At 48.0% G+C, this 14,701-nt stretch overlaps 1 protein-coding gene across 1 annotated transcript in view; it reads right to left on the bottom strand.

The window, feature by feature from the left end:
* DCTN2 (dynactin subunit 2) overlaps positions 1-14,384 on the bottom strand; it is a 90,171-nt gene extending 75,787 nt beyond the window's left edge. The window contains exons 1-2 of the mRNA XM_078782756.1: positions 14,200-14,384; positions 13,898-13,966 (exon numbers count right to left, since the gene is read on the bottom strand). Coding sequence (XP_078638882.1) covers positions 13,898-13,966; positions 14,200-14,235 — 105 coding nt within the window. The 5' untranslated portion in view covers positions 14,236-14,384. The remainder of the gene's footprint in view (positions 1-13,897; positions 13,967-14,199) is intronic.
* Between the last annotated feature and the right edge of the window lie 317 nt (positions 14,385-14,701).

The raw sequence follows: 14,701 nt of genomic DNA, 5'->3' as shown, positions 1-14,701 counted from the left end.
TATATAGTTGTGGATATGAGAATGGTGTTTTTTTTTTGTTGTGTAAATTGTTGTAAAAATATCGCCCTCCTTGCTCCAGTTGTTGTATAAAGGTCAAAGGGCGTTCCCGTAGTTAATTCCATAAAACATACACGAAGGACACCATATATCCCTGTTCAGTAGTTATATCCTTATTATGTGTATTAGTGTAAGGCTGTGTCTTCCATTAATTTAAATACTCCATTGCACCAAGTGAAATAAGAGTAGATTCCCTTCACATTCCCCTTCCAACAATTGCCAACTGTTCCCTCCGCGACTCCATTCGCCACGAGGTCGGCTCGGAGAAGAAGGGGGAGGAGCTGCCAAATCCTGGGCGTGCCCACCCCTCGTCATCAAGGGTGGAGCCAGAGGGCCGTGCCGACCAATCAGGGCCGAGGCGAGCTCACCTATGGGCGTGTCCTGGACACCAGTGGCTTGATCGCCTGAGGCGCTATAAAGAGCACGCACGAAAGCCTTGAAGTAGTTGGACTAAGAAATAGAGAGGAGAGAAGGGGCGAAGCGAAGCAAAGAGAGCAAGAGTCGAGGAGGGAGGGGATCAGATCACAGACAAGCCAAAAGAGAGTCCTGGAGTTTGTGAGAGAGGGAGAGAGAACCCGTCACGCCAGACCCCCCACCAGCAGCGTTGGCTCCACCAAGCAGCTCCGACCCGTTACCCCGTGCACACGACAGGATCGGTGGCATCGGCGGCCGTCGAGGTCCAGCCCGACGTCCCGTGCGGGATCAAGCTCCAGCCAGCTCCGTGCCTTCCTCCCCCTCCAGCCACCCACCTCCTTCCAGCCAATCCACTCTGCAATTCCCCGTGTGAGTCCGTCTGTTTGTTCTGTCCAGGGTATAAGTTAAGACTGCCATAGATAAGCTAGTATTTTCACTGTGTCTTTCTGGTCCGTCCCTCTTTCTGCTTTATTTTCTTATCTTTCCCTCTTCCTTGGTTTCTTTCAATCCTGTAAATAGTAATAAATAATAATCGTATTTCAAACCTTTTTGTCTCCTTCTTCTTCACATCCGTGTCGCCTTTGTCTTTTCCCTATTGAATATCTGTGGCGCGATTTTGGCCAACGTTCAGGAATCGGGTTAGTCGGGGTAACTGTTCGGGCGCGGCGGCCATCCGCTCGGCAAATCCAGTAACATCTTATCCGCGTCCGTAACAATATATATATATATATATATATATATATATATATATATATATATATATATATATATATATATATATATATATATATATATATATATATATATATACAGTGGAACCTCGACTTACGAGTGCCCCAACTTACGAGTTTTTCGAGATACGAGCCGTCACTCTGGCAGTTTATTGCTTTGAGATGCGAGCCGAGATCCGAGTTACGAGCTTTCGCCACCCGGTCACGTGGTTATCTTGCCGTGCACGTACAGTATCTCCGGCGCAAAACGGCTCTCTCAGGGTCAAACTCGGTATCGTTTTGAGCGCACGGTTCAGACCTTCAAGAAAAAGTTTATTTTGTAAAAATCGAGCCACGCGTTCAAAAGATATGACTGGTTTTGTTCGCCGGCACGTCGGTGCTCGAATCGGCTCGCGGTAAAATCCAACACGTCCTTTGTCGGGTCCGTCTGAACCAACCACGGGGCCTAGAAGGCTGGGACTGGTCTCAAAAGTTAGGTCTGGATCATATCTCGAAACGCTGGAAGCTGCACCTCTCTGTGATAATCTTGTGGACCATGACAAGAGATCGTGCGACACGTGGTTATCTTGCCGTGCACGTACAGTATCTCTGCCGTCAACTTGTTCAGAGTGCCGGCGATAGCTCGCCTTCTCTTTGTGGAAAACACGGTGAGATCCTTAACATCCAACAACTAATGGGACGCAAACGGGGCGCCCAGTTTAGCGGTACACACATTGATGAATCACCCTGCCTGTGATTCACCCATGACAGGTTATAGCTGGGTCGGGATTCAAACCCAGGCTGGACAGTTTAGACTTTAGAGTCAAGTGTGCGTACCTCCAGTCCAGGCCATCCTGCCAGCTTGTATGCTGCATACAGGTGAAATATAAAGCGCGAGATATTTTTATATATACTGTATATTTAAAAAAAAATTGGTGTGGTTTTTGGCGGGCTGGAACGGATTAATAGCATTTCAATGCATTTCAATGGGGAAATTTGATTTGAGATACGAGCAATTTGAGTTACGAGCTCGGTCACGGAACGGATTAAACTCGTAAGTCAAGGTTCCACTGTATATATATATATATATATATATATATATATATATATATATAAATAAAACACACACACACACACACACACACACACACACACACACACACACACACACACACACACACACACACACACACACACACACACACACACACACACACACACACACACACACACACACACACACTTTGTACGCAAAGTACTCAAAGTTTTGTATGCAAGTTAACTTTTAGTAGAGGAAACGAAAGTGAAAAAGTGGCTTAGAAATTGATTTGAAAATCATTTCATGTTAGAGACAGGCATCCAATGGGAAGAGTTAGGGCATGGGGTGGTGCATTGGGAAAGGGTGGATGCCAGCTGAGATTTTCCCAAAAAGGGTCATTTCAACCCCTTTTTTGCTAAATCAGTATTTCCGAAGTGTTGAAAAAGAGAAGAGATGTTTGTAACAATATCCCATTTATTTGCCCAGCCATTTTACTCTACATGGGGTTTTTATACATCATTTTGTTGCTGATGATATTGCCTACAAAATGCATCTCAGTATTTTTAAATATATATATAATTAAGGGGTTACCATGGTTACAGTGGGGGTCAAAGGTCAACCTATGGCAAAAATATATAATTTTCTCACTTTCTAATAGATAGGCAAAATGCCATATAAAACTAAATTTACTGGTTCTAATTGCTTTTATTTATCAATCCTCACATAGAAGAGCCCTTTTTAGTGAGGGAAGATTGATGTAATAGCCCTCTGTGGGCAATTAGTGAAGGGTGAAAATTAACCTTTCCTTCAAAAATACATAGAAATTGTGAAAAAAAACCTCTGTTTTGTATTTACCGGTACATGGAATTGTTAAGTGTGATGTTATAGCATACAGTATGCATTGGAAAATGTCTCCAAACCACAAATCAAGATTCCTAGTATTGTTTGAGACTCCATCAAAGAAGAAGTCCTCAAGGCTGGTGAAACAGGAGCATCCCTAGTTGAAACATTTGTCTCCACTCGCCTTATTGAGAAGTCAACAGACTTTCATGCTAAATTATCTAGGAACAAAACACCATCAATAAGCAGGATGTACAAAGTAAGCATTCAACCAAGTGGAGCTGGCAAACAGAAAGAGATCAAAGCTGACAGGAATCTAATCCAAAGACTGTTTGTGGCAGCACAGGGAGGGAGAGATGTGGACCTGAATAACATCCTGAGGCATGAGCTTTCATCAGTCCCACGTGCACGAGCAGACACCAATGGGAAACTCCATTCTACCGACAAGTCCCAGCTTCAAGAAATGCTGACCAAGGACATAGAAATGTCAAAAAACCTTCCCAAGAGTACAGCAAAAACCTGCTTGATCATTGACGGCCCTGCACTGATACAAGCAATTGGCAAGCCTGAGAAATCAGAGACTTTTGGAGATCTGAGCAATGTATTCTGTACCAGTGTCTTAAACCGCTTTGGTCCCATGTACTCCAGGGTTGATGTTGTGTTCGATCGGTATCAGGAGGTCTGCATCAAGTCTGGCACAAGGGAAAAAAGAGCCGGCAAAACCCGCCCAATCAGACGTGTCATCAGTTCAAAGGACGTGAAGCTCCCCTCCAACTTCAACTCATTCCTCAGCCTCTCTGCCAACAAGGCTGACTTGGCAGAATTTCTTTCCGGATCTCTCATAGAGATGGCGGAGAAGGAGCTACAGCCAACATATGAATTAGTTGTTGCCGGCAGGTGTGAGGATTTGATGAGGGTATCGATTTCTACCGGCAGGAGCACCAACTCCATGAAAGCAAACCATAAAGAGGCTGACACCAGGATCATCCTGCATGCCAGGGATGCGACACTACAGGGCTACCAGAGATGTGTCCTTCAATGCCGAGACACAGATGTCCTGGTTGTGGCACTGGGCCTGCGAGATCACCTATCTCCAGAAGTGTGGTTGAGTTCAGGATTGAAATCCAAACGTCCCTTCATCCCCATCCATCAGATCTCACTACCAGAAGACCAAATTCAGACAATTATTGCATTCCATGCACTAACAGGTTGTGACACAGTCAGCCAGTTTGCCGGTATAGGGAAGAAGACTGCGTTGAAAGTGTTCACTGAAGAGTCAGCATGCCTCCAGAAGATGGGGTCTAAAAACATCAGTGACCAATTGATCCAAGACGCTGAGAAGTTTGTGTGCAAACTGTACCTAAAAACCACCCCTCTTACGGCAATTGATCAAGTTCGCCGAGAAATGTTCCTTCAAGGAAAGCGTTCGCTTGATGCTCTTCCCCCCTCCAAGGATGCACTGAAAATGCATATTCGTCGAGCAAACTACCAATGCCTTGTCTGGAAGGAGTCACTAAGCCCAGTGCAAGATCTGCCTGATCCAACAACCAGTGGATGGAAGAATGATAGTAGTGGAAACCTCGTTCCCAATTTGATGACCCTGAGCCCTCTTCCAAAAGCTTGCAAGGAGCTTGTGAGCTGCTTTTGCACATCTGGTTGTGGAAAAAGATGCGGCTGTTTCCGTGCAGGACAAAAGGCCTGCATTAGTGCTTGCACTTGTAGGGGATCATGCACCAATTCACAGGATGATGAAGATGTGTAGGTAGTCGGAGCCCCGGTTCAAACTATGTTATCCGTAGGTTGTTGGCAAACAGAATAAAGTCTCAAACAATACTAGGAATCTTGACCATGGTGGTTTGGAGACATTTTCCAATGCATACTGTATGCTATAACATCACACTTAACAATTCCATGTACTGGTAAATACAAAACAGAGGTTGTTTTTTTTCACAATTTCGATGTATTTTTGAAGGAAAGGTTAATTTTCACCCTTCACTAATTGCCCACAGAGGGCTATTACATCAATCTTCCCTCACTAAAAACTGCTCTTCTATGTGAGAATTGATAAATAAAAGCAATTAGAACCAGTAAATTTAGTTTTATATGGCATTTTGCCTATCTATTAGAAAGTGTGAGAAAATTATATATTTTTGCCATAGGTTGACCTTTGACCCCCACTGTAACCATGGTAACCCCTTAATTATATATATATTTTAAAATACTGAGATGCATTTTGTAGGCAATATCATCAGCAACAAAATGATGTATAAAAACCCCATGTAGAGTAAAATGGCTGGGCAAATAAATGGGATATTGTTACAAACATCTCTTCTCTTTTTCAACACTTCGGAAATACTGATTTATCAAAAAAAGGGTTAAAAATGACCCTTTTCGAAAACATCTCAGCTGGCATCCACCCTCCCCCGATGCACCACCCCATTCCCTACCTGTTTCCAGTGGATGCCTGCTTTTAACATGAAATGCTCCCCGCACAGCAAACTCCCGAAGCATTGCGTTAGGCACGAATGTTTGTCGAAGAGTGCGTTCTACCCAAACCTTCAACCATCACAGCCAGTGAGTGGACTTCAAACCTCATGGGATTACCTCATGTGAACATGGCAGGCTTGGCGATTTATTTAATGGATGTCCACTATTGGAAAGACGATGCCACCATTCACAACATTCAGGCAGACTTCCCAGAGGGAGAAACGTTATCTGGTTTTGTCGTTTCTTAACATTGATGAAAAGGTCACATCTCAGGCTTGTCAATGCACAGAGCAAGTTTAATATGATGGTACCTATATTTACTATTAATCATGTTTGGGAGGAGAGGAGAGGAGTGGAGGGAGGTGGGAGTTGTATGGGCGTTGTGATGACCGTTATAAATACGCCGATTGCTTAGTTCCAAGGCCACAATATAAATTTTATTGGATCTTTGAATCTATTGGTAAAGGTGTGCGTATGAGTGAGTGAGTGCGCGAGTGTGTGATATCCCCCGTTGATGGTACAAACAGGAAATGGTAGGAGCTACATACCTCTCATACAATGATATTCATCATATCTAATACATAAAGTTTGTTTGTTGATGCATTTGGACCCTGCAGGAAACATTGCAACTAAACTTTGCATTGCCTCCTCTTACATCCAGAAGAATGTTGAGGGAAATGTGTTACGGATTCGGCCCTAATCATTGTTGGTATTATTGTTATTGTTGGTTCTCAGTAAGGGTTATTGTGGTTAAAAGGCTTAAAAGCACTCCTGGCAAAATGTGGACGGCAATCGGATGGTGACCCGGAAGGCAAAAGGGAGCGAGGAAGAAGAGCGCGTAAGGCGGAGGAAAAAAAACGAGGCGTTTGGGAACAGCTCCGCACCCAGCTTGGTCGAGCGTCCATGGAGAGGGAACTTTGAGTCCTGGAAAGGAATCTCGTGCGATCGTTGATACCGCTGGTGTCGTGGAAAAGCCTGTGAAGCCAGGTACAGGTGGGAGATTCCAGAAAATCTTCGCCTAGCGGCTGCGACCCGAGGAAGAAGATACCACAATTTCGGGGACCTCACGTGTCGTTCGCGGACCCTTGATTAGTCGCGTCCACTGGTCCAGCCCTCTGGTGGTTTGCCGAGGATGTGGGTGCGCGACAGCGGCCTTTGAAGAATAAGGTGCGGTTCGCGACTGCACGGTGTAGGTGCACGTTTGGATAGCGTCTTTGGGGATTCCTCTTTCCACGGCCAATTGGGGTTGGCTGGGACCACGTGACGGTCCCCGCCTTACCTACATCTCCGTTCCCGCCTCATCGCCATCGCCTCTACGCCGGGAGCACCGTTGTGTGCTAGAGACATTGAGAAGGGCTCTGCTTCAGTCCCTGGGGGTGCCGTGAGTCTGAGCTGGGGTACCATCTTAAGATTAGATTGCAGGGGTGATTGCCCCCATCGTTGTAGGGTGCTTTTTGGTGTGCTTATAATATATTATTGTTTGTTCATAACCCTTGGTGTGGTTTCATTATTGATTTGATTGATTTCAACCAAGGATAACATATCTTTCTGCCGGGGACCCTCTCGGGGTTCGGAGGTTTACCGAGACCAGAGGATAGGGGAGGACCCCGTAACAGAAATTGGGGGCTCGTCCGGGATGTAAAATCTCCTAAATTTAGTCCGGGAAAGAATTCCCTAACATTCCCAGAATTCCCAAATTTGGAACTTTTTCCAACATTCCCAAATTTTTCAAAAAAAAAAACATTTGTTTTTTAATTTCTTGTGTGAAGGTTAACAGGTGTTAACAGTAGTCACCATGGAGTTTGACGCAGAGAAGTTTACAGTGACCCCTAGTGAAGCACAGTTCAGAGCGTTGGTAAAATCGGACCTCTTGAAATTGGCCAAACATTTTAGCTTGGAGGTCCTAACAAATATGAAGAAGGCAGAGTTGCAGACAGTGGTGATACAATCTATGGTGGGATTAGAAACATGTGAAGAGGTAGCCTGGGATTGGTTACCAGAAGAGCAAGAAAATGTGGAGCTCCGGAAACTGGAGATGCAATTACAGAGCCAGGAAAGGGAAAAAGCAGAGGAAAGGAAAGCAGAAAAGGAAAGAGCAGAACAGGAACGAGAACTCCAGGAAAGGTTAGAAGACAAAAAAGCAGAGGAAACGAGAGTGGAACGAGAACTCCAGGAAAGATTAAAAGCAGAGGAACGAGGACTCCAGGAAAGATTAAAAGCAGAGGAAAGGAAAGCAGACGAGAGAAGAGAAGAGAAACAAGCAGAGGAAAGGAGAGTGGAACGAGAACACCAGGAAAGGTTAGAAGAGAAGAAAGCAGAGGAAAGGAGAGTTGAAAGAGAACTCCAGGAAAGGTCAGAGGAAAAAAGAAAAAAAAAACAGAGGAGAGAAAAGCCGAAAGGGAGTTAAGGGATTGTGAAATGGCCCTTCAGCAGGAAATTAAACGCAAGGAGCTGGATGTAATGAAAGAACGGGGAGAGGGACCATCCATGCCGACTGGTTCGACACCTAATCAGAACACCTGGGATGTTGGCAGACATGTGAGGCTGGTTCCACCCTTCAATAAAAAGGAGGTAGCCAAGTTTTTTTTCCACACTTTGAGAAAGTGGCTCGACTGTTAAACTGGCCTGAGGAGTACTGGTCCATACTAGTGCAAAGTGTTCTGGTGGGTAAAGCTCAAGAGATTTATTCGGCTTTACCGATTGACCAATGTGCAGATTACGAGGCATTGAAGAAACACATTCTCAAAGCCTATGAATTGGTCCCGGAAGCTTACCGGCAAAAATTCCGGAATGCCAGGAGGAGGGAGAGCGAGACCCATGTGGAGTTTGCCAGATTGAAAGAAACCATGTTTGATAGGTGGTGTGATTCAAAAGGAGTTGGGAAAGACTTCGAACTATTGCGACAATTGATCCTGGTGGAGGAATTCCAACAGTGTGTCCACGAGGACATTAAAGTACATCTGGAGGCAAGGAAAGTACCAAAGTTGTATGAGGCAGCAACCATGGCAGATGACTATGCCTTAACACACAGGATGGGGTTCCACAAACCGAACATCTCGCCCAGACCGAGCCAGGGGAGCTATGGTATATCAGGGGCGGAGAATGAAAATCCATGGGGGCGGCCTCGAGATGAAAATGAGGACAACTCTGACACCACGACTTCTAGAAATCAGAAGACTGCGGTTCCAAGACAGACCTATTGTCCGGGGGGCTCGAGGCAGACCGCCGCCCCCATGCCTTGGCAGACCACGAGGTTCTCCTCCGGGCCTACTTGCACATTTTGCCATAAACCTGGACACTTTATGTCCAACTGTTATGCTCTGGGAAAGGAAAATCAGGAGCGGAGTTCGACTAATACGACTCCAAATGCAATGGCCATTGTGAGAAATCGCCCTCAAAAGGGTGACCAATCATTTATTTCAGAGGGGTTTTTGTCACTGGATGGAGCCTCGACTAACCGGAGACCTGTTAGGATATTGAGGGACACAGGAGCACATCAATCTTTAATGCTTGAAGGCATCTTGCCATTGTCCGAGGAGACGGCAACTGGGGATAGTGTTCGTTTACAGGGGATTGGTGGCTGTGTTAGTGCTCCACTTCATGTCATCCATTTGGAGTCCGATTTGGTGTCAGGACCGGTCACCGTCGGTTTACAAGCCACTCTTCCTGTAGAAGGAGTATCTTTTGTTATCGGGAATGATTTGGCCGGTGGCCAAGTTTCTGGTAACCCGATGTTTGCTGAAAAGCCTAGTAGGAAGCACCCTGAAGAGAAGAGGAAATACCCAGAGACTAAGTGTCGGCACACGCACGTCAGGGATGGAGGCAATATTGGCAAGCTCTTTGTAGGGGGACTGAACTTCAAAACAAAGGAAGAGGTTCTGGAGTCTGCCTTCAGCAAATATGGACTGCTTTTGTAAGTGCTGCTGATAAAAGACAGGGAAACACAAAAGTCAAGAGGGTTTGGCTTTGTCACGTTTGAAAACTCAAAGGACGCCAGAGTTGCAGAAAAGGATCTGAATAGCAAGGAGGTGGATGGTCGGACCATCACAGTAGGGAAGGCATTTCCTAGGGGTCGAGGGGGCTACAGAGGAGGATCACGGAGTAGTGGTGGTGGTGGCCGCAATCGATATTATTATGGAGGCTTCCAGAGTTATGGCAGCTCCCGAAGGAAGGATTATCAGAGCAGTGGCCGAGAAGGAGACCGCCATTCATGTGACTACAGTGACAAGTGGTCCAACCGTGATTGTTAGGAAAGTTAGAAAGTGGAAGCACTGAATGCTGCGGAGCAGCCGAGCCAAGATTCCGACACGGATTAACCGTGAACTCCACGTTCCTAAAGGCGTCCATGAAGTGAACTTTCCTCCACGGACTAACCGTGAAGTCCACGTTCCTAAAGGCGTCCATGTAGTGAAAATGTCCAGGCCTCACCACCCAACCACCATGGAACCTGGCCCTCAGCTCGGCCTCCCAGAGAAAGTGCTATCGAGTTGCTTGACTTTGGATTTTTGATCAACCCCTTAACCTTCATTCAAAAGAAACTAAAAGTAAAAATCAGAGGTCGATGAGATGGAGTTTGGCTTTGCAGGGGTAACTTGGAGATTGAACATGTAAAGGGCAGGGACAATGTCGTTGCTGATGCTTTGGCCAGAGTGAATTAACTTTGGAAATCTCTAAGTTGTTCGAAGTTGTTGCTTTATTTTTGGGGAAACATTGATTGCTTGTGTTGGTTTCAAGAATTTGCCTACAAAGAAAGTTTTCGCTGTGTTCAAACTTTCTTTCTTGAGGGGGGGAAGTGTTACGGATGCGGCCCTAATTATTGTTGGTATTATTCTTATTGTTGGTTCTCAGTAAGGGTTATTGTGGTTAAAAGGTTTAAAAGCGCTCCTGGTAAAATGTGGCCGGAAATCGGATGGTGACCCGGAAGGCAAAAGGGAGCGAGGAAGAAGAGCGCGTAAGGCGGAGAAAAAAAACGAGGCGTTTGGGAACAGCTCCGCACCCAGCTTGGTCGAGCGTCCATGGAGAGGGAACTTTGAGTCCTGGAAAGGTATCTCGTGCGATCGTTGATACCGCTGGTGTCGTGGAAAAGCCTATGAAGCCAGGTACAGGTGGGAGATTCCGGAGAATCTTCGCCTAGCGGCTGCGACCCGAGGAAGAAGATACCGCCATTTCGGGGACCTCGTGCGTCGTTCGCGGACCCTTGATTAGTCGCGTCCGCTGGTCCAACCCTCCGGTGGTTTGCCGAGGATGTGGGTGTGCGACAGCGGCCTTTGAAGAATACGATGCGGTTCGCGACTGCACGGTGTAGGTGCACATTTGGATAGCGTCTTTGGGGATTCCTCTTTCCACCGCCAATTGGGGTTGGCTGGGACCACGTGACGGTCCCCGCCTTACCTACATCTCCGTTCCCGCCTCATCGCCATCGCCTCTACGCCGGGAGCACCGTTGTTTGCTAGAGACATTAAGGAGGGCTCTGCTTCAGTCCCTGGGGGTGCCGTGAGTCTGAGCTGGGGTACCATCTTAAGATTGGATTGCAACTTTTTGCTTTTTGGTGAGCTTATAAGATATTATTGTTTGTTCATAACCCTTGGTGTGGTTTCATTATTGATTTGATTGATTTCAACCAAGGATAACATATCTTTCTGCCGGGGACCCTCTCGGGGTTCGGAGCTTTACCGAGACCAGAGGATAGGGGAGGACCCCGTAACAAATGTTTGAATAAAAAAAAAAGAAATGGACCCCAGATAAAACCGGATAATTGGCCTTCAGGACTCAATCAGGTCTTATGCTTATACAATGCCTGGCGAAGGCAATGAGCCAGTGGTGGGGAGGGGCGAAGGCAATGAGGCGGTGGTGGGGAGGAGCGAAGGCAATGAGCCGGTGGTGGGGAGGAGCGAAGGCAATGAGCCGGGGGTGGGGAGGGGCGAAGGCAATGAGCCGGTGGTGGGGAGGGGCGAAGGCAATGAGCCGGTGGTGGGGAGGGGCGAAGGCAATGAGCCGGTGGTGGGGAGGGGCGAAGGCAATGAGCCGGGGGCGAAGGCAATGAGCCGGTGGTGGGGAGGGGCGAAGGCAATGAGCCGGTGGTGGGGAGGAGCGAAGGCAATGAGCCGGTGGTGGGGAGGAGCGAAGGCAATGAGCCGGTGGTGGGGAGGAGCGAAGGCAATGAGCCGGTGGTGGGGAGGAGCGAAGGCAATGAGCCGGTGGTGGGGAGGAGCGAAGGCAATGAGCCGGTGGTGGGGAGGAGCGAAGGCAATGAGCCGGTGGTGGGGAGGAGCGAAGGCAATGAGCCGGTGGTGGGAAGGGGTGAAAGCAATGACGGTGGTGGTGAGAAGAGAAGGCAATGAGGGTGGTGGTGAGGAGGAGTGAATGCAAAGATGGTGGTGGGGAAGGAGTGAAGGCAATGAGGGTGGTGGTGAGGAGGGGTGAATGCAATGAGGATGGTGGGGAGGGGTGAAGGCAATGAGCATGATGGGGAGGGGTGAAGGCAATGATGGTGGTGGGGAGGGGTGAAGGCAATGAGGATGGTGGGGAGGGGTGAAGGCAATGAGGATGGTGGGGAGGGGTGAAGGCAATGAGGATGGTGGGGAGGGATGAAGGCAATGATGGTGGTGGGGAGGGGTGAAGGCAATGAGGATGGTGGGTAGGGGTGAAGGCAATGATGTTGGTGGGGAGGGGTGAAGGCAATGATGTTGGTGCGGAGGGGTGAAGGCAATGATGGTGGTGGGGAGGGGTGAAGGCAATGATGGTGGTGGGGAGGGGTGAAGGCAATGATGGTGGTGGGGAGGGGTGAAGGCAATGAGGCTGGTGGTGAGGAGGAGTGAAGGCAATGAGGATGGTGGGGAGGGGTAAAGGCAATGAGCATGGTGGGGAGGGGTGAAGGCAATGATGGTGGTGGGGAGGGGGTGAAGGCAATGTGGATGGTGGGGAGGGGTGAAGGCAATGACGGTGGTGGGGAGGGGAGAAGGCAATGAGAGTGGTGGTGAGGAGGAGTGAAGGCAATGAGCATGGTGGGGAGGGGTGAAGGCAATGATGGTGGTGGGGAGGGGTGAAGGCAATGAGCATGGTGGGGAGGGGTGAAGGCAATGAGCATGGTGGGGAGGGGTGAAGGCAATGATGGTGGTGGGGAGGGGTGAAGGCAATGATGGTGGTGGGGAGGGGTGAAGGCAATGATGGTGGTGGGGAGGGGTGAAGGCAATGAGGATGGTGGGGAGGGGTGAAGGCAATGAGGATGGTGGGGAGGGGTGAAGGCAATGAGGATGGTGGGGAGGGGTGAAGGCAATGAGGATGGTGGGGAGGGGTGAAGGCAATGATTGTGGTGGGGAGGGGTGAAGGCAATGATTGTGGTGGGGAGGGGTGAAGGCAATGAGGATGGTGGGGAGGGGTGAAGGCAATGATGTTGTTGGGGAGGGGTGAAGGCAATGATGGTGGTGGGGAGGGGTGAAGGCAATGAGGATGGTGGGGAGGGGTGAAGGCAATGAGGATGGTGGGGAGGGGTGAAGGCAATGAGGATGGTGGGGAGGGGTGAAGGCAATGAGGATGGTGGGGAGGGGTGAAGGCAATGAGGCTGGTGGGGAGGGGTGAAGGCAATGAGGATGGTGGGGAGGGGTGAAGGCAATGATGGTGGTGGGGAGGGGTGAAGGCAATGAGGATGGTGGGGAGGGGTGAAGGCAATGATGGTGGTGGGGAGGGGTGAATGAAGGCAATGAGGATGGTGGTGGGCAGGGGTGAAGGCAATGAGGATGGTGGTGGGCAGGGGTGAAGGCAATGAGGATGGTGGTGGGCAGGGGTGAAGGCAATGAGGATGGTGGTGGGCAGGGGTGAAGGCAATGAGGATGGTGGGGAGGGGTGAAGGCAATGAGGATGGTGGTGAGGAGGGGTGAAGGCAATGAGGATGGTGGGGAGGGGTGAAGGCAATGAGGATGGTGGTGAGGAGGGGTGAAGGCAATGAGGATGGTGGTGGGGAGGGGTGAAGGCAATGAGGATGGTGGTGGGCAGGGGTGAAGGCAATGAGGATGGTGGTGAGGAGGGGTGAAGGCAATGATGGTGATGAGGAGGGGTGAATGTTCAGTATTTTATTCAAAACTACATATTGCTGATGTGTCCACAGCATGACATGCACAGCGGAAGCTTTGGAGAAAATACATTTGAAACAAACATTTCATGCCAAATAGCAAATACGAGCAAAGTATGAACAACTAACTGATGATTTATCCGGGTACAGAAGAAACATTAAATAAATAATAAATGCTGCAAGCTTCACTCTCAAGACATCAAGGTGGTCGGTGGATCGTCACGTCGAATAAGGTGTGCGCGCCATCGATCGACCAACTCGTGCTCGATCCCTCTTACTTACCGACTCAAACTCAGCTTGATCATCTTCGGGCAGGTCTGTGGTCTCGTAAACGTCCGGCTCATCCGCAGCCTGAAAACAACAACCTCGGATGAAAAAGTCAATTTGATACAATCAACGGCAAAGCAGCGTTTGGATGAATTTTAATCTCCACAAAACTCAACAAAACCCGTGTTATGAATCGATCAACATCGGCTCGAAAAGGGAAGACTCGTGAGAGGGTTCATCATGACATGATGGTGACGCGGAGGAGGAAAATGGGAGCGGGAGCATGAGGTCATGATATGAAGAGAGACATGGCTTACAATGCCGGGCAAATCGGCGTATTTGGGGTCAGCCATGCTGGTCCGTGGGAGGCAGGGTTCAGATTGACGGACAAAACCCGAGCTGCTGAGACAGGTGGGTACAGAATCAACCAGGTCGCAAAGGCTTGGCGACTGCGATCCTGACGGTGCCCTACCCTAAGAATGACGTCATACCGCATATGATTACGTCTTCCATAATACCCTTTGACTACTCACGTAATTTTACGCCATTTATAAACATATTTTACACCCTTACACACTTACAAATATGTAGGTTATATCATCGTATCATCGATTTAATTCTACTTTGTCAAAATAATCTCTTCAATCCAAATTTGTTTGTTTTTTCTCTAAAACACCCTTTTTTGAGGAAAACTATTTAAAATTTTAATAGTATTTTCAGTCGATAATGTAAATATTGTGTAATTTTCACAAAAAAATATTGGGAAAAGAATTTTAAAAAGTAATAATGGAGGGATGCCAATCCAGCTTTATTTTATAT

This window comes from Myxine glutinosa, chromosome 7 (assembly GCF_964187855.1).
Source record: "Myxine glutinosa chromosome 7, kmMyxGlut1.1, whole genome shotgun sequence".
In the NCBI taxonomy this organism is placed as follows: Eukaryota; Metazoa; Chordata; class Myxini; order Myxiniformes; family Myxinidae; genus Myxine; species Myxine glutinosa.
This window is presented reverse-complemented; position numbering and strand designations above follow the sequence as displayed.